Raw genomic sequence first — 20,206 nt, forward strand, 5'->3', positions numbered from 1 at the left:
GTGCTTCCCTGGTGGCTCAGATAGTTAAAAAAAAATCTGCTTGTGATAGGGGAGACCCAGGTTCAATCCCTGGGCTGGCAAGATCTCCTGGAGAAGGAAATGGCTGCCCACTCCAGCATTCTTAGGGCTTCCCTGGTAGCTCAGATGGTAAAGAATCTGCCTGCCAATGCAGGAGACCTGGGTTCAATTGCTGGATGGGGAAGATCCCCTGGATAAGAAAATGGCAACCCACTCCAGTGTTCTTGCCTGGAGAATTACATGGACAGAGGAACCTGATGGGCTACCATCCACAAGGTTGCAAAGAGTCAGACACAACCGAGCAACTAACCCTTTCATTTTCACTTTTCAACCCCTTTTAAATAATACACTTAGCCTGTGTGTACACTCTGGTCCAGCTGGTTTAGTTTCCATAGCATTTCTCCATGTGCCCTACCTCCTACCATCTCTCCACCATTGCTGCATGCCTCCACCCTTCCCTCCTGAAACCTTCTCTCACCTTCTCAAGAGGAAAGAGGTTCCCGGTTCTGAACGCCCATAGCTCCCTCTCTATAGCTTGCAGGCCCATGTCACATGCTTCCTTGTGTCATAATCTCCTGTGTTCATGATTCCTTCCAGACAGCTCCTTGCCTGTGGGACGTGTGTCTTACACATCTGTTTGTCCCCACAGCACATAACCTCATATTTCAGGCACTTGATACTTGTTTTAAAGTGAATAAAGTTCAGGGCTGGCTTCTGAATTCCCACTGCCTTGTGAGTACAGAATTGAACCTTAGCTGCCACTGAGTGAGCCCCAAGCCTGTGTGCTCATCCCTGCCCTGTGCTGAAGGTAAAAACAGCCTGCCTTTTCCTCCCTACTGACCTAGGGAAACCTCGGCTTTGTCCCCTGCCTCAAACTGCCTGCAATCCTTGCTCTGATAACACACTATCTCCTACCCCCGGCCTTACCTCTCCTGTTCTGTGTATCTCAGCTCCAACACCTGTTACCATTTCAAGATAAGTAAATATGCTAAAAGGACAAAGAAAAACAGTCTTGATGGACACCCCCTCTTCACAACAGCCTCCCACCACTTTGTGCTTGATGAATCAGCATCATAGTGTTTGTACTTGCATGTTGATTTCAGTAAACGTGATATGAAGGAGCAGATCTAGATCTGGCATAAGGATGGGGACAAAATATATCTGGAGGAGAAAACCACAGGGAAGTAAATAAGAAATGACAATAATGTGATTATAACTACATTTATTCATCATGTAATGTAGACCAGGCCGTGTATCATCCCATTCCATTCTCTTCATCCACCCTATTAAGTAAGTATAGTTAGTATCCATAGTTTCTAGGTGAGGAAATGAGGCATGAGGCACAGAGAGGGTAAGTTACCTGCCCAGCATTCACTTAGCTACCAAGTGGTTCGGGGGCTAGGAAATCAGGTCTCTCCTTCAGGCCCATGCTTTATCCACTAGGGCTCCAGGGGCTTGTTCCTGCTGCTGCTGCTAAGTCACTTCAGTTGTGTCCGACTCTTTGCGACCCCATAGACGGCAGCCCACTAGGCTCTGTGTCCCTGGGATTCTCCAGGCAAGAACACTGGAGTGAGTTGCCATTGCCTTCTCTGGGGCTTGTTCCTAGATGCTAGGTAATCAGTTAGGTTTTTTTTTTTTTTTTTTTTTTTTCAGTTCAGGATGACAGAGAATGAAACCTAATTTTGAGATTTGGGAACGCTGGGCCTCAGTTGGGAAAAAAAAAAAAACAGCACGCAAGCTCAAAAATGGGCATGAGAGTGGCTTTGGCCAAGGAATGGTTAACTCATTTGGAAAGGGAAAAAAAAAAATCTTTAGAAAACCAGGCTGTTGGGCGCCCTGGCTTTCTTTGGTCGCTGGCAGCCTGACAACGGAAAGCTTGAAGCCTGCAGATTGAAATGAGGAGCAGAGAACATTCAGCAGCCGTGGACCTTTGGCCGCCTCAGACTGGCCATGCCGCTCAGACAGACCGGGAAGAAAGCCCCAACAGCTTGCCGAGCCCATGGCAGAGCAGGTGCAAAGCCCCAGCGTGAGAAAGTGTAGATTATTCTCATCACACCTGCCAGGAAGCACTACATGAGTTTCAGGTGTTCTGCCTAGTTCAGCATTTCTTGGTTGACATGGCATCTAGTCTCAGGAGGACTAGAGTTCTGTTTCCCCAGCACAGCCAACTCGCCCACTGGTCCAGAAATACAAACGCTGCTGGGTTCTCAACTCTCGGGGTCATGGGAGAGGATGGGAGCGTTACCTTGAGTTCACTGCATCTTTAACTCCTTGCCATCATTTTGCTTTGGGGGCTGGGCCCTTTGGGAACTGACAGCTTCTGCCTCAGTCAGTAGCATTGCCTTGGCATTCTGAGGGGAAAAAAAGGACATTTTTCTTATCCAGGTAGAGGTCTGGACATCCCTCAGGCCAGGTGGCTTTGTTTGAGTATCATCATTAAGGTGTTAGGAAAGAAGTCTCCCCTTTGTTTTTTCCAAAGGTGTAGAGTGCCCTAAATACTTTAGGGATGGCAGTTGTTGATCATGGAAACAAGACTATTCCCTAGAGGGCAGGCACCGGGCGGGGCAGAGGGGTGGGGGGTGGGCCCAGGGCCACGGGGAGGAGCCTTCCTAATTCCACTCATTGTAAAATTGCTCTGCCCTTTCCTCCTGACTTGCACTGTCTTATTCCTTCCAAGAGATAAAGTCTGGGAATCAAAATGGCCAGCCTCTGCTAAGCAGACTTCTTTGAGTTCCAGCTGGACAATAACAGCAGCTAAAACGGGAGCTCCCCTTCCCCCTGCCTCCAGGGTTGGGGTGAAGAGAGACAGGGGAAGGGAGGGGAGTCCCAGGAAAGGCCCACAGCTGTGAGCACTCATCTGTAGGCCCTGCTGTCAGCGGGAGATGCATACTGGGGTTTGTGAATCCCTCTGCTGGCATCAAGCCAGCTTTAGAAATGCAGCACCAGTTTTTACCTCCTTTCCCTCACATAGATGTTATTCATTTGTTTTGGAGATTTGTTTGTCTCTTTTTTTTTTGTCGTTTGTTTGTTTTTGGCCACGCCACGTGGCATATGGGATCTTAGTTCCCCGACCAGGGATTGAAACAGTGCCTCCTGTATAGGGAGCTTGGAGTCTTAACCATTAGAACACCAGGGAAGTCCCTGTTCATTTGTTAGGGGAGGTGGTTGTTTGTTTTTAATAATTTATTTACTTGTTTTTGGCTGTGCAGGGTCTTCATTGTTGCATAGGCTTTTTTTCTTTAGTTGCAGCTCACAGGCTCTAGAGCACAGACTCAATAGTTGGAGGCGCACAGGCTTAGTTGCCCCACGGCATGTGGGATCCTCCTGGATCAAACCTGTGTCTCTTGCATTGGTAGACAGATTCTTTACCACTGAGCTACCAGGGAAGTTCCCCTGCTCATTTGATTTTGATAGCTGTGTTTATCTTAAAGCTTTCATTGGCAGACTAGCTCTGTGGTCCAGAGTGTGGGCTTTAGATGCCAGCCCTGCCCCTTACTCTTTGTGTGAACTTGGGTAAACCACGTCGCCTCTCTGAACCTCATCTTTCTTCCTCTGTAAAACATAGGGAGAAGCCTAGTGCCTGGTTCATATTCCTGTGGAGAAGACTGAATGGGGTTAATGCAGACACTGAGCCAGACACATGATAAATACTCAGTAAAGCTAAGGTACTATTTTTATTCTTGAAGCATCTCTTCAGAATCTACTCAGGCATCGAAGGCCTGATTAAAGCTACAAAAGCCAGGCCAGGTGTGTTTATGTGTTTTTTATGATCACTGTAAACACCCTAATGAGCTAACATCACAAGACCTCAAAAGATCTTCCATCTCTATAGATAATGGTGAGAAGGGGTGGTAGTGGAGTGGATCATTCATTTGTTGGGTTAATTTAACAGGTGTTTACCCAGAGGCCACTGGGTGCAGCTACTGCATATGCCTGTGTATTCCCAGCCTGCTGAAAACTGGCATGTGCCAAATCTTTTCCCGCAAGCTTCCTACGCAGTCTCACTCCCTGTCAAGATGACACTAGGGACACCCCTGATGGTCCAGTGGTTAGGACTTGGTGCTTTCACTGCCAAGGGCCCAGGTTCAATCCCTGGTCAGGAAATTAAGATTCTGCAAGCTGTGGGGTGTGGCCCAAAAAATAAACACAAAATTTTAGAAGGTAACTCTAAAAGTTGGCTCTGCCCTGCACACACTCCCACGGCCACCCTCGGCTGCTCCCGTGCCTGCATCTCAATTGCTTTCTCGAGTCTGGTCCAGCTGCACTTTTGATTTCCCCACCTCCACCCCCAGCTGGTACATGGAAACTATTTCTCTTCTCTTCCCAAGAAAAATGCTAGCCTGCTGTCCATTTCCTCGCTGCCCCCATGTTATTGCAGGTTTTCCGAGTAGGTCATTATGGGGGATGGCTTGTAGGCCTGCCAAGCTGGGAGCAGCTGCCTATTCCCGCTTGCATGGACATCCCCCCCCCCCGCCACCCAAGGAGCCAGGGTGTTTCTCAGCTGTATGAGGACAATTTGGGGGGACCTAGCACTGCCAAGAGAAACTTGAGCCATGTGGCTCACAAGACATAAAGGCCCTTTTACTTTAATACCACTGGTTTTTTTAGCTTGTTTGACTCCTCGGGATTTGCCAACAGACAGAAGCCTCTTAGCCCAACTGCCTTCCACGAATATACATTCTCAGACGGCTTGGAAACCGGATGGTGTGGTCTTCAGGTTGTGCCCTATATTACTGCAGAAGTTAGAAGTTGTTTCCAAATAACAAGTGAAAGGTTATGAGCTCCTATTGGCTCCAAGTAGCAGACTCTTTTCTTCTTTTTTGTGGATTCTTTCTTTGGTCTCTCCTTTTAAATACTCTTTTTTTAAATGAAGACTTTGGGTTTTTTAGAGCAGTTTTAGGTTTACAGCAAAATGGAGAGGAAGATACAGAGATTTTCTATAGACCCTCTGCTTCCACACATGCACAGCCTCCCCCAGTATCAACATCCCCCACCAGAGTGGTACACTTGTTACAACTGATGAACCTACCGTGACACAACATAACCACCCAAAGTCCAAAGTTTACCTTAGGGCTCACTCTCAGTGTTGTTCATTCTATGGATTTATGCAAATGTATAATGACGTCTTACGTATCCTCTGTCTCTTCGTGGCTTAATAACTCATACCTTTCTCAATTTAGTAATATTTCATTGTCTGATACTGGTTCATTTATCCATTCACACACTGAAGGACATCTTGTTGCTTCTAAGCTTTGGAAATGAAGAATAAAGCTGCTTTAAACAACTATGTGCAGGTTTTTGTGAGGACATAAATTTTTAACCTCCTTTAGGTAAATATCAATATCTAATCAGCACAATTGCTGGCTCCTATGGTATGAGTATATTTAGTGTTGTAAGAAACCACCGACCTGTCTTCCAGAGTGACTGTACCATTGTGCGTGCCCACCAGTAATGAATGAGAGTTCCTGTTGTCCCCACATCCTCACCATTATCTGTTGCCCTCAGTGTTCTGGATTGTGGCTATTCTAGTTGATGTGTAGTGGTAATTTGGTTGTTTCTTATCGTTGAGTTTTAAGAGTTCTCTCTATGGTCCCTTATCAGATATGACTTTTGCCGATATTTTCTCCTAGCCTGTGGTTTGTCTTCTTATTGTCTTGATTAATGCTCTTTTACAATTAACATTCTACCTTTTGCCTAGGGAACATTCGCATTTGAAACAAAATCTAAGAGGTACAAATAATGTCCATTAAAAAGTTAGTCTTCCCCAACCTTTGTCCCTTGACCCCGCCAATTCTCTACAGAGAAAACCCTATTGTTTCCAGTTTTTTACCTAGTCATTCCAAAGATGGTCTATCCAAAGATATACATAAATATGCATATTTATATTCTTTTTGTTTTTAGAAAATCAGCAGCATGCGTTTATCTCTTCTACACAGTTTTTTTTTTTTCCACCTAAAATGTATCTTAGAGATGGCACCTTATCAGTCCAGATTTAACTGCCACATACTTTTAAATGGTGATATAGCGTTCCATAGTATGACATACTATCTTTTTGATAGACATTCAGATCATTTCCAGTTTGTTGCTCTTATCAACAATGCCGCAACAAAAATGCTTGTAACATACATCATTTCCCACATGGGCAAATGTATCTATAGGATAGATTCCTAAAATTAAGATTGCGCTAATCAAGGAAATATGAGTTTACATCTTCACAAGTATTATTTAATTATTTCAGTACTCATGGAAAGAATGAAAAACCTAAAACGTTGCCTCCGGTAGAAGACCTCTGGCGAGTTTATCACAGAAACAGTCAACCACATTGCTTTGAAGTGTTTGCCTATCATTTCCATTGACTGCAAATCCGATCCTTCTTTCCTTCAATATGTATTAAGCACATTCTGGGTGCTGAGCATATTGGTAGCCTTTGGGAACAAAACCATAAACAAGATAGACATAGTCACTGCCCTCATTGTATTTAGCCTGTGCGGTATGGGGGGTGGGGAGACATGAAATAATTATACACTGAAAGTGAAAATGTTAGTTGCTCAGTCATGTCTAACTCTTTGCAACCCCATGAACTGTAGCTCTCCTCTGTTGGATTCTCCAAGCAAGAATACTGGAATGGGTTGCCATTTCCTTCTCCAAGGGATCTTCCTAACTCAGGGATCGGACCCAGGTCTCCCACATTGCAGGCAGATTCTTTACCATCTGAGCCACCAGGGAAGCACTATACACTAGATCATTACAAACTGTATCACATGCCATGAAAGAGAAGTACGGGGTGCCCAAAAGTGTTTACTGGGCTCCTGACTTAGGCTGGAGATCTGGGAAGACTTCCCTGCAGAAGTAATGTTTAGTCTCATTGGTGAGAAAGACTTAGCTAGGCAAAGGGAAGCACAGATTTGAAGTCCTAGGGGCAGGAAGGAGTGTGGAGTAGGACCAGCAGCGTGGATTAGAGGAGCAAGAAAGAGCCTTCAAGGTCATTTAGTTTCAGTCTCCTGACATGTGAAGAAAGGAAGGTTCAAGGAATTCAAGGACTTGGTCAGGGTGAGGCAAATGGTGGCAGAGCCAGATGTAGGACTCAGCTTTCTCAAGAGGTGTCTGCTGTAGAACACTGCATGTCCATTCTGGCAGATCTGAACTGACACCACAGGACAGTCGCCTGGGTGTGTATGGAGGGAGGATTTAAGCTCAGGGCCTTGTGGTTAGTAACTTGATATGCTTTGTGTCTCTTTACTAGTAAGATACAGTTTGGGCAAATGGCAGTCTAGCATTCTAGGCTCCTGGGTTGGTTTAGTCTTCAGTATACTTGTCTCTTCTCCAAGCTTCCGGAGGTTTTGGGGTTTTTTGTTGTTGTTGTTGCTGTTGTTGTTTGGGTATTTGAGGGAGTTTTTTAGGTTTGGGGGGTGTTCTGTTTTGGCCATGCTGCACAACTTGGGGTATCTTAGTTCCCCAACCAGGGACCGAACCTGAGCTCTTGGAAGTGAAAGCACAGACTCCTAACCACTGGACTGCCAGGGAATTCCCTCTTCTCCAAGCTGAAATACTCTATAGTAATGATAATGTGGTTACTATTTGTCAAATGCTGTTCTAAGCACTTTACATGTATTTCATTTAATCTTGACAACAATCCTATAAGATAGGCATTATTATTATTATCCCATTTTACAGATGAGGAAATTGAGGCTCAGGTAGGCCAAGGCATTTGCTCAAAGTCCCAGGGTTAGTGAGTGGCAAACTGATGTCTCAGTCTAAGCAGTCTGGCCTCAGTGCCCATGTGTTCTCACTGCCCAGGCACTCTCACTGTCAGCAGCTGGAGGGTGGGCTCAGGTCTTAGCCTTAGCTGCTGTGTGCTATGAAGGGCCCACGCCAGTGAAACTCAACCTGTCTGCCTATCAGACTCATGTGGGGAGCTTGCCAAAAATGCTGACGTCCAGACCTCACCCCAAGTCAGTTAAATCACAGTCTCCAGGGGTGATTCCAATCATTGATGGTTTTGAAAAGCTTCCATGTTTAGTCTAATATATAGCTAAAGGTTGAGAAGCATGGCTGTATAGCCATACCATTCTTTCTTTCTTTGGGGATATCTTAATCCGAGCTGCTGTAACAGAAATACTATAGATTAGGTGACTTGACAAGCACTTATGTCTCACGGTTCTAGAGACTGGAAAGTCCAAGATCAAGGTGCCAGCAGGTTTGGTATCTGGTGAGAAGCCACTCCCTGGTTTGCAAATAGCCACTTTCTTTCTGTCTTCTCCCATGGTGGAGTGAGAGACATTATTTCTCTTGTGTGTCTCCTTATAAGAGCACTAATCCCATTGATGAGGGCTCCACCCTCATAACCTAATCACCTGCCACCTCCAAATACCATCAGAGTAGGGATGAGGGATCCAACATATGAACTTTGGGGACACACAGACATTGAGTCCAGGGGGCAAGCAGCAATATGATTTTGCCTTTGCAATCTGGGTGTCTATTTGTTTTTTTTTAATTAAATAAAGTTTTTATTTTGTATTGGAGTACAGCTGATTAATGATATTGTGATAGTTTCAGGTGCACAGCAAAGAGACTCAGCCATACATGTACATGTATCCATTCTCTCCCAGACTCCTCTCCCATCAAGGCCGTCACATAATATTGAACAGAGTTCCATATACTATACAATAGGACCTTGTTGGTTATCCATTTTCTGGGTATCTGTTTACTGTGATCCTTGTAGAGGCATTTATTCATACCACACCATGGGCAAACTCATGACTTTGAGCAAACTCCAGGAGATAGTGAAGCCTGGCACACTGCAGTCCATGGGGTCACAAAGAGCCAGACATGACTCAACACCACTGCCATGAGCTCCAGTCCTAGCATAAAGCATTCAGTGTGTGCTGTGGCACCCACATTCGAGGCTGATATGTGGTAACAGGTTTGCAGAGGGCTGAGGTAGTAATCTAACTGGAAATAGTGTAGCTTAGTGGGGTAGAGCTTCAATCTGACCCAGATTCAAGTTGATGCTTTTTTCAAGCAGTCTGTGATTTTGAAAATTTCTCTTTTCTCAGGCTCTATTTTGCCATCCATAAAACTGGGCTAGTAAGATAATACTGCCTATTTCATGAGGCTTCTGTGAGGATTAAATGAACTAGTCCGTGTCAAGTGCTCAGTGTAATGCCTGACACCTATAACTCTGTAAATATTGGCCATTATTTTATTTCCTGGCCATACATGTGGCTTATTTGAGCCTGGTCACAGGTAAACAGTTGTATTGGGGAAAGCTACTAGTGACACTGATATTGAGGGGAATTTTGTTTGACATTTGACAAGTGCCTGGTATGTGCAATGAAGGTTATTAAACCCTGAAGAGCTTAGACAGTGAGGACTGCCTAGTGTCTGCTCCCATGAGCTTGCTGGCTGCCAGCCCAGAGATTGCATCCAGATAACTTATACCAGGTAGCCTGGCCCATGGCAGAGGTCTAACCAGTACCTCAGGGAGCACAAAACAGGAAAAGAAAAGACTGGACATGTTTCAGTTCAAGTCCAACAGTGGACTGCAGGCAGAATTCTGTTTCTCAGGGCACCTCAGTCTGTCTTTTTCCCTCTAAAGGCCTCAACTAATTAGATGAGGCCTACCCACAAACTATCTTCCCTGGTGGCTTAGACGGTTAAGCGTCTGTTTACAATGTGGGAGACACGGGTTCAGTCACTGGGTCGGGAAGATCCCCTGGAGAAGGAAATGGCAATCCACTCCAGTACTATTGCCTGGAAAATCCCATGGACAGAGGAGCCTGGAAGGCTACAGTCCGTGGGGTCACAAAGAGTCGGACATGACTGAGTGACTTCACTTCACTTACCCACAAACTAAGATCATGGCATCTGGTTCCATCACTTCATGGGAAATAGATGGGGAAACAGTGGAAACAGTGTCAGACTTTATTTTTTGAGGCTCCAAAATCACTGCAGATGGTGACTGCAGCCATGAAATTAAAAGACGCTTACTCCTTGGAAGAAAAGTTATGACCAACATAGATCGCATATTCAAAAGCAGAGACATTACTTTGCCAACAAAGGTCCATCTAGTCAAGGCTATGGTTTTTCCAGTAGTCATGTATGGATGTGAGAGTTGGACTGTGAAGAAAGCTGAGTGCCGAAGAATTGATGCTTTTGAACTGTGATGTTGGAGAAGACTCTTGAGAGTCCCTTGGACTGCAAGGAGATCCAACCAGTCCCTTCTAAAGGAGATCAGTCCTGGGTGTTCTTTGGAAGGAATGATGCTAAAGCTGAAACTCCAGTACTTTGGCCACCTCATGCGAAGAGCTGACTCATTGGAAAAGACTTTGATGCTGGGAGGGATTGGGGGCAGGAGGAAAACGGGACAACAGAGGATGAGATGGCTGGATGGCATCAGTGACTCGATGGACATGAGTCTGAGTGAACTCCGGGAGTTGGTGATGGACAGGGAGGCCTGGTGTGCTGCGATTCATGGGGTCGCAAAGAGTCAGACACAACTGAGTGACTGAACTGAACTGAACTGAACTACCCACATTATGAAGGGTAATTTGCTTTACTCAAAAGCCTAGTGATTTTTTTTTAATTGAAGTATAATTGGTTTACAATGTTGTGTTAGTTTCAGGTGTACAGCAAAGTGATTCAGTTATATATATATATGTACATATATATTTATATTCTTTTTCAGATTCCTTTTTATTATAGGTTATTACAAAATATTGAGTATAGTTCTCTGGGCTATGCAGTAGGTCTTTGTTGTTTATTTTATATACAGTAGTGTGTATATATTAATCGCAAACTCCAATTTATCAAATTAACAAAGTCTAGTGACTTAAATGTTAATCACATCTACAAAATACCTTTACAGTAATATCCCAACTGGTATTTAACCAAATATCTGGGTACTGACCATGGCCTAGCCAAGCTGACACATGAAACTAACCCATCATGGGATGATATTGGGAAATGATGCTGGGAAGATAGGTGGGGGCCAAACTGTAGAGTTTTTGAATTCTATTAAGTTTTCTTTGGAAAACACTCCTTCTGGAAGTTTTCCTTTGGAAAATTGGTGATTGGTGAAGGTTTCGAAGCAAAGCAATGACAGTATCTGCTGAGTTTTGAGTGGTATACATGAGGGGTGAAGAGAACGTAAGGGTAACTCCAATTTGGGGCCTGAGCAAAGAGGTCAAAACACATATACAGTTTGTGGTTTTTATTAGACTTTTAAGTGGAGAGATGTCAAGTAGACAGTTGGTTACATGATCCTCTGGCTCAAAGGAGAGAGGGGGCCAGAGGAGAACAGGAAGAAGGCCAGTGCAGTTGAAGTGTAGTGGCGCAAGATGAAAACTGAAAATACGTACTGGGGCAGGTCACGCAGGGCCTGAGCCTTCACGTCATGGGTTCAGCCAGCTCCTACCAGCTCAAGAGAGCTGATTATTAAATTGCAGCAAATTTGGGTGCTGGTTGACCTCACAGTTGGTAGCCTGCAATCTGCCATGGTAGGAGTATTTACAACATTGAAATGAAGAAATGCTACAACCCAGGGCTTCTTCCACCCACAGAACCAGTTGTTAAATATTTACTACAATATTACCACTATAGCTTACAGACAGCAGTGAAAATTTTATATTTATTCTCAGTGGCTTTAATAAAGTCATTAAAATATTTTAAGCTGGTGAGTAAAAAGATTTGATTTTTTTTTAATCACTCTGGCTGCTTTATAGAGACAGAAGGCAAGAAGTCTCAAACTTTTTCTGTCCCAAAGAGACTACTAAGGATGCTGCTGCAATGGTCCATGTGAACACTGAAGGTGGAGTGAAGGAAAGACATCTGAAAGATTGTTAGGGTCCCAAGATTGACCATAGATGGCCCCTGATTCATCACAAATTGACTATAGCTGAACCTGTTATATAATTCATGTAACTTGGTTAGTGTTTTTTGTTTTAGTGGTGGTAGGGGACCCCAGCAGAGAAGGCAATGGCACCCCACTCCAGAACTCTTGCCTGGAAAATCCCATGGACATAGGAGCATGGTAGGCTGCAGTCCATGGGGTCGCAGAGTCAGACACGACTGAGCGACTTCACTTTCACTTTTCACTTTCATGCATTGGAAAAGGAAATGGCAACCCACTCCAGTGTTCTTGCCTGGAGAATTCCAGGGACGGGGGAGCCTGGTGGGCTGCCATCTATGGGGTCACACAGAGTCAGATATGACTGAAGTGACTTAGCAGCAGCAACAGCAGGGGACCTCAGGTTGCAAATTACCTTGACTCATAACTGGGGGCTTTTTGCTATTTTACTGGAAACCAGCAGAAGATAAATCAATAATATTATCTCATAACAGAATAAGACAGTTAATTTCCTGCATGAGCACAATCTCTTCTTTTTAATATTTCCATCTTTCAGTAGCAGGAGGTGCTTCAAACCTTGCAATTAGGCTGATTCTTTCTAAGGGAAAGGAGGCTTAATATCTCTTTGACGGCAGTTCTTTCTCAATGGGATAGGAGGGAAAAGAGGACATGTCGGAACAGTGCTAAGATGAACACTTTAAAGACATTCATCAAAGACCCCTGACCATTTTTTGGTTCTTGTAACTAGGCTGGAGACTCAGCTTGTTCATTTCACATTCCTTTTCTCATACTCTGTCTGTGCTTGGTTGCTATTATACCTCAAGGGGAAGGCCTAACCCCAAAGTTCACTCTTTGCCTTGAAGGAGAACAGAAATCCCTTTCCTACAGAGCTGAAATTCTATTTGGGGGTAGGAGCAACCAATAAAGAAAATAAGTAATTATACCAACTATGAAAGAGCAAGGAAAGGAGATAGGCCTGGCCACGATCAGTTCAGCAGGGTAATGGAGACAGGTGCTAAACTGAGTGGTAGAGTGGGGAGGTGGGACGAGAGGAAGTGGAGTCAGCCAGAGTAGACAGCTATTTCAAGAAGTGCAGATGGAAAGGGAGAGACATGTCCATCCACAGCTAGATGGATAAGCAAATTATGATACGTCCGCACAATGGAATCTGACTCAGCAGTAAAAAAAAAAACAAAAAAATATTGATGAACACAACATGGATGACTCTCAAAGGCATAATGCTGAGTGAAAGAAGCCCATCTCAAAACAGTTACAAGCTCTATGTTTCCATTTTTATGACAGTCTCAGGGAGCAAAACTATAGGAACAGAACAGATCAATGGTTGCCCTGGGTTAGGGTGGGGGTGACTGTGATTATAAAGGAGCAGGAAAATTCTGGGGGCTAGTGGAGCAGTTCTATGTCCTGATTACAGGGGTGGTCACACAGATCTATACATGTGCATGCATGTATCCTCAGTCCTCAGTCGTATCTGACTCTTGCAACCCCATGGACTGTAGCCTGCCAGGCTCCTCTCTCCATGGAATTTACCAGGCAAGCGTACTGGAGTGGGTTGCCATTTCCTCCTCCAGGGGATCTGACTCAGGGATTGAACCTGCGTCTCCTGCACTGACACGCGGATTCTTTATCACTGAGCCACCAGGGAAGCCCATCTATACATGTGTCTATACTCATGTAACTAACTACACCCAAACAAGGTAATTTTACTGTATGTTACTTGGGGAACACGAGATTGGGCAGAGTCTAAAAGACAAAGATTGGAGGAAGGAGTCGTATTTTCATATGGGAGGGACTTGAGTTTATTCATTTACTAAGGGAGGAAATCAGGTCTCTTGGGAAAGGTGGCCAAGAGGAATTCAAAGGTGTGAGATCCAGGGCACCAGTGGGAAGGAAAAATGATCTGTTCTCCCCACAAACTGTGCGGCACAACACAAACTCCGTCTGGGACGGAGGACACAGTGTGGTGTGCAGGGCATTGTGTTTGGTGAGGTTGGGAAGAGCCCCTGGGAGGAATGGGAAATGATGCTTCCAGAGCTTGCCCTGCAGTATGATGGTCCAGCAGAGGCTAGAGACCTCAAAGCTTCAGTGGCGCCGACTGTCCCTTTGTGGATTCGTGTTCAGCAGCTTGGTGCAGAGAAGAGGTTGGTGGGGAAGGGGGATGGAGATCAGCTGAAGGATGAAGGGCAAGGATTTTAAGATGAGGAACAAAAAGAAGGGCTGGGAAGACAAGAAAAGGAGGACCATGAAGCCAACAGGGAACTAATGGCATGGGAGACAAGGGAGAGGGCATGTGACTAGATCAGTTAGTGATCCGAATGATTATGGTTAACAGGCATCAGGGAGCGGGGGAGCTGGATGGATGAGGACACTGGTCCAAGCAGTTCTGAAGTGGAGACAGAGGACTCATATGTCAGGTTAGGGGTTTGACTGATATTTAGAATACTTTCTACAGAATAGTCACAGCAGGACTTCCCCAGTGGTTCAGATGGTAAATAATCTGCCTGCAGTGCATGAGACACATGTTCAATCCCTGGGTTGGGAAGATCCCCTGGAAAAGGAAATGGCAACGCACTCCAGTATTTTTGCCTGGAGAATTCCATGGACAGAGGAGCCCAGCGGGCTACAGTCCATAAGGTTGGAGAGAGTCTGACACGACTGAGCAACTAACACTTTCACTTTCAGCTCATATTTATTGATCCTTGCCATGTGCCTGACACCAGTACTTTGCATGCACATCTCATTCATTCTCACAGCACATACTATCCCTGTTTTCTAAATGAGGAAACCGAGGCTCGAAAAGATTAGATGAGTTACCCAGGGTCACATAACCAGTAAGTGGAGCAGCGATGGACTAGAACCCAACCTGTTTGACTCCAGGGTTTATGTTTCTCTGACTCATATACTCTATTGCTTCTCCCACATGGAAAAGCTTGATTCCATCATAATAAAATGCTATATTGACCTCAACTAGACATCTCAGAAATGAACCAAAGTAGGTGCATTGCTTGATGTAAATGTGTCAGCATTTCTGAAAGCCAGCTATAAGGGGCTGTCCCTCTCACACTGGATCAGTTCAGTTCAGTTCAGTTCAGTTCAGTCGCTCAGTTGTGTCTGACTCTTTGCGACCCCATGAATCGCAGCACACCAGGCCTCCCTGTCCATCACCAACTCCCAGAGTTCACTCAGACTCACATCCATCAAGTCAGTGATGCCATCCAGCCATCTCATCCTCTGTCGTCTCCTTCTCCTCCTGCCCCCAATCCCTCCAAGCATCAGAGTCTTTTCCAATGAGTCAACTCTTCGCATGAGGTGGCCAAAGTACTGGAGTTTCAGCTTTAGCATCATTCCTTCCAAAGAAATCCCAGGGCTGATCTCCTTCAGAATGCACTGGTTGGATCTCCTTGCAGTCCAAGGGACTCCCAAGAGTCTTCTCCAGCACCACAGTCCAAAAGCATCAATTCTTCGGCACTCAGCCTTCTTCACAGTCCAACTCTCACATCCATACACGACCACAGGAAAAACCATAGCCTTGACTAGACGGACCTTTGTCGGCAAAGTAATGTCTCTGCTTTTCAATATGCGATCTAGGTTGGTCATAACTTTTCTTCCAAGGAGTAAGCGTCTTTTAATTTCATGGCTGCAATCACCATCTGCAGTGATTTTGAAGCCCAAAAAACTAAAGTCTGACCCTGTTTCCACTGTTTCCCCATCTATTTCCCATGAAGTGATGGGACCAGATGCCATGATCTTCATTTTCTAAATGTTGAGCTTTAAGCCAACTTTTTCACTCTCCTCTTTCACTTTCATCAAGAGGCTTTTTAGTTCCTCTTCACCTTCTGCCATAAGGGGGGTGTCATCTGCATATCTGAGGTTATTGGTATTTCTCCCGGCAATCTTAATTCCAGCTTGTGCTTCCTCCAGCCCAACGTTTCTCATGATGTACTCTGCGTATAAGTTAAATAAGCAGGGTGACAATATACAGCCTTGACACACTCCTTTTTCCTATTTGGAACCAGTCTGTTGTTCCATGTCCAGTTCTAACAGTTGCTTCCTGACCTGCATATAGGTTTCTCAAAAGGCAAGTCAGGGGGTCTGGTATTCCCATCTCTCTTAGAATTTTCCACAGTTTATTGTGATCCACACAGTCAAAGGCTTTGGCATAGTCAATAAAGCAGAAATAGATGTTTTTCTGGAACTCTTGCTTTTTCCATGATCCAGCGGATGTTGGCAATTTGATGCCTTTTCTAAAACCAGCTTGAACATGTGGAAGTTCACGGTTCACATATTGCTGAAGCCTGGCTTGGAGAATTTTGAGCATTACTTTACTAGCGTGTGAGATGAGTGCAACTGTGCAATAGTTTGAGCATTGACACACTGGATGAGTGGTGTCAATTCTGCCTGTAGATTGTATATTGAAAAGTTCTTTCATTTGATCATAAAAATTATTTTGTTAAAGAACAAAAAATTACTTTCAGAGATGGGGCATTTTGGTGGTCAGCCAGAATGGTACTGGGAGTGGTGACGAAATCCATCAGATAACCAAAGGAGTGGGTGGTCAAAGGGGTGTCAAGGTGAGGATCACTGATGCCTATGTCTAGAAATAAGGTATAAGATGGGATGACTATAGATGCTAAAGTTCCCTATGATGGTGGTGAGTGTGGAAGAGTGGGAGCTACTAGGTGTCACAGGCCTCAGTGAGTGTAGAAGAGTGGCCAGGAGGCCAGTAACTGAAAACAGCAACGAGTGTGGTTTAGTGCCACCAGCCCCAGCTGAGAGCTTTTGACATGAGAGTGGCCAGGGTCTGAGAACAGAAAGCGGGAGCTGGAAGAATGCCCTTCCCTCTGCTGCCCATTCTGGGACATCTGTGAGGTGGGGAAATGAGCAGCCCCCACTTGGGCGCTTCACAGAGGAGGAATCATTTAAGACAAGGAAACAGAAGGCACTTAAAAAGATTAAAGTCTCTGTTACAACCCGTTTAATGTAAAACAGTATCCTTGGAAGCTTGCGGCTGTTTATGTGTATAGTATATGTTAAATCCTTATAGCTAATAAAGAAGACAAATGAAAATGAAAAAAAAAAAAAAGATTAAAGGCCTGAGAGGTGTCTATCATGTCCAGAGGGTATAGATTGAGAGGCAGTGGTAAGTTGTCAAGTGGAGTCTGTCCAGAATAGCTGCTTCCTTCCAAGAACAATAGCCCCAAATATGTGAATAGGGTGTCATGGCTTTCCTGCCCACTAATACTCATTCTAAGCCTACAGGAAAGATAGAGTCCTGTGGTGGCCATTCTTCATCATCATCTTGGCCAGGACATTGAATCTTGAGACCTTGGCTGCTTGACAAAACCATTATTTCCCGGTGACTAAATCACCTCATCCCATCTTCTCTTTCCTACCAGGCTCAGAGCCCCTACCTTCCCCATGGTGGAGGGGTGGATGTCCATTTCTCAGGAGCAGTGGACTGCTTCCGGCAGATAGTGAAAGCCCAAGGGGTCCTAGGGCTCTGGAATGGATTGGCAGCCAACCTACTGAAGGTGAGAGGAATGGTCAATCTCCCGCTTGTCCGCCTCTGCCACTGCCACCCTGTTCTACACCGTTGCCACTCCCTCTGCAGTTTGCCTGCAAACACCTCCTCTAGCACAGAGCCTGTGAGTGCAGGCTGGCTGTCGGCCCTGAAGAGTGGGGACCCTGTGCGGTGTTGGGACATCTGATACCCCATCCCAGAGGAGCTAAGCATTTAGTGTCAAGGTTCCCAAAAGGGAGGTTCATAGACTCCTAAAAGGACTGTATCCCCCTATCCTAAAATTGTATGAAAAAATGTGTCCATTTGGGCATATGTGCATCTCTCTGGGGAAAGGATCCATAACTTATATCATTTTCCAAAAGAACTTCATGACTTAAAAAAAAAAAGGTTAAGAACTGTGGACTAACCTTGCACTAGTTGGCACAGAAGTGATTCCAATCAAGACAAGATTATGTTAGGAATTGCCCAGCTGTCCAGTGGTTAGGACTGAGCATTTTCACTACTGAGTTCAATCCTTGGTCAGGGAACTAAGATCCCACAAACCATGCATGGCATGGCCAAAAAAAGGCAAGTGTATGTTGACAGGCAGTGTTAGATTGTCTACATGCATATCAACCCACACCCAGGCTTCCCCAGGGCAGGCCCTTCAGTGGCTCTGCCACTCCTCTCCCCAACCAACATTGGGCCAGCTTGCATTTTTCCATCTTCCCTGATTCCAAAAAGAATGACCATGTTGTATTGTCCACAGCCTTTATCTCAGTTTACCCTGATCCAAGTTGATTGCAGATGCATTGATGTTTTAAGATTTTCACATGATTTTCATTTTCTTTCTCTACAGATAGTTCCATATTTTGCAGTTATGTTTGGCACCTTTGAGTTCTGCAAGAGAATCTGTCTTTACCAAAATGGTTACATCATGTCTCCTCTGAGCTATAAATTGACCCCAGGGGTGGATCAGAGTTTGAAGCCCCAGGAGTTACGGGAATTAAATAAGTTCTTCAAAACTGGACAACTAAAGTCTAAAAAACCAACTCTTTAAAACTGAATGGAACTAGAGGTGCATTGAATGAAGGCGTGTTGCAGAGAGGAATGTAGCCTCAGAACTGTGCACGCATGGAGTAACAAGAGGGTGCTCCTGTCTGCTGCTCTTGGAAATGAGAAGATTCAGCCACACCTGAGCTCCAGAGTAATGGCCCTGTGAACACTTGCACCACCGTGATTTTATAACAAAATCTAGCAGTAATAAAATGTACAGTTTACACTGTGGATATAAATAGGCAATGTCAGTCAGTCAGTTCAGTCACTCAGTCATGTCCAACTCTGCGACCCCATGGACTGCAACACGCCAGGCTTCCCTGTCCATTACCAACTCCCAGAGCTTGCTCAAACTCATGTCCATCAAGTCAGTGATGCCATCCAACCATCTCATCCTCTGTCGTCCCCTTCTCCTCTTGCCTTCAATCTTTCCCAGCATCAGGGTCTTTCCCAATGACTCAGTTCTTCAAATCAGGTGGCCAAAGTACTGGAGCTTCAGCTTCAACATTAGTCCTTCCAATGAATATTCAGGATTCATTCTCTTTAGGATTGACTGGTTTGATCTTGTAGTCCAAGGGACTCTCAAGAGTCTTCTCCAACACCACAGTTCAAAAGCATCAAATAGGCAGTGTACACAACACCAAAGGGCCTGGCCATGACCTCTCAGAGCAACGTGCTGTTGACGTGACTGGGCAGACAGCATGCTGGAGCTCCACGACAGGCTCACAGCTTACACTAACCCATGGCAGCCTAGTTTCACCCAGATTCACTTGAGACTTCCCGATCCAGTCATTCTAGAACTCACAATCCTGGCTGACTTTGGAGTGCACACACCATGATGTAAATTATGCCTTACCAGAAACTAAATGAAAAACATTTAACATTTAAAAGTTACCACCATCATAGTAGATCCAGCCTTCTTTATTTAAATTTGAAGCCTTCTTGTGTTTCTAGAAGGTAGTTTATAGCATGACTGCTTTGTTATGCCCCAGAAGACCTTCTTTCAGTTAGTCATGTATAGTCCAAATGGCCTGAATTCTCTGCCTTTTTAACTTGCTTTGCAAGCCTACCCAGAAAATAAATTATTTAGTCAACTTATTCTCACAGCATGTCCCAATTGCCTAGAGAGGATCAAATAGAACATTTGACACGCACACAGACCCACAATGTAACTAAAAAAGCACTTTGGGCTAATCATGTCTACTAGATTTTTTTTAATCAAATTTTGGGTTTATTCCACCTTGGGGATTCTATGTCAAGTTTATGTAATTGTACCTTTTGAATAGCCTATCTATGCATTAAAAAGCAATATCTAATATTAAGTTGTTAATTTATACACAAACAGAAAGAGACTTTCAGTATGTTGGAAGTATTTTTCCCTATTAAATTTATTTTCCAAAGAAAAATGATGTGTTGGTCATTTATTACTAATTTGAGTTAGAAAACTATTGCCAAAATCTTTAAGCTCTCAGAAACTTGTCCTATTGGAATATATCAAAATAACTCATTTTTTCAGCCACTGGGGCAGACTGTGTTTTATGGAAAAGAGAAGTTAATACACACAAGAAAATCTCATCTGTAGCCCAATCAGTTACTGTTTCAGTTCAGTTCAGTCACTCAGTTGTGTCTGACTCAGTCAATTGCAACCCCATGGACTGCAGCACTCCAGGCTTCCCTGTCCATGACCAACTCCCAGAGCTTGCTCAAACTCATATCCATCAAGTCAGTGATGCCATCCAACTATCTCATCCTCCATCATCCCCTTC

At 44.6% G+C, this 20,206-nt stretch overlaps 1 protein-coding gene and 1 non-coding gene across 2 annotated transcripts in view; both read left to right on the forward strand.

Annotated features, from left to right (window-relative positions):
• SLC25A43 (solute carrier family 25 member 43) overlaps positions 1-19,846 on the forward strand; it is a 42,658-nt gene extending 22,812 nt beyond the window's left edge. The window contains exons 4-5 of the mRNA XM_018044744.1: positions 17,281-17,415; positions 18,244-19,846. Of these exons, the coding sequence (XP_017900233.1) occupies positions 17,281-17,415; positions 18,244-18,444 (336 nt within the window). The 3' untranslated portion in view covers positions 18,445-19,846. The remainder of the gene's footprint in view (positions 1-17,280; positions 17,416-18,243) is intronic.
• On the forward strand, positions 4,050-4,122 carry TRNAE-UUC. Its single transcript has one exon. It is a non-coding gene; the product is annotated as a tRNA-Glu (tRNA).
• Positions 19,847-20,206: the final 360 nt, after the last annotated feature.

The sequence above is a fragment of the Capra hircus genome, unplaced genomic scaffold (genome assembly GCF_001704415.2).
Source record: "Capra hircus breed San Clemente unplaced genomic scaffold, ASM170441v1, whole genome shotgun sequence".
In the NCBI taxonomy this organism is placed as follows: Eukaryota; Metazoa; Chordata; class Mammalia; order Artiodactyla; family Bovidae; genus Capra; species Capra hircus.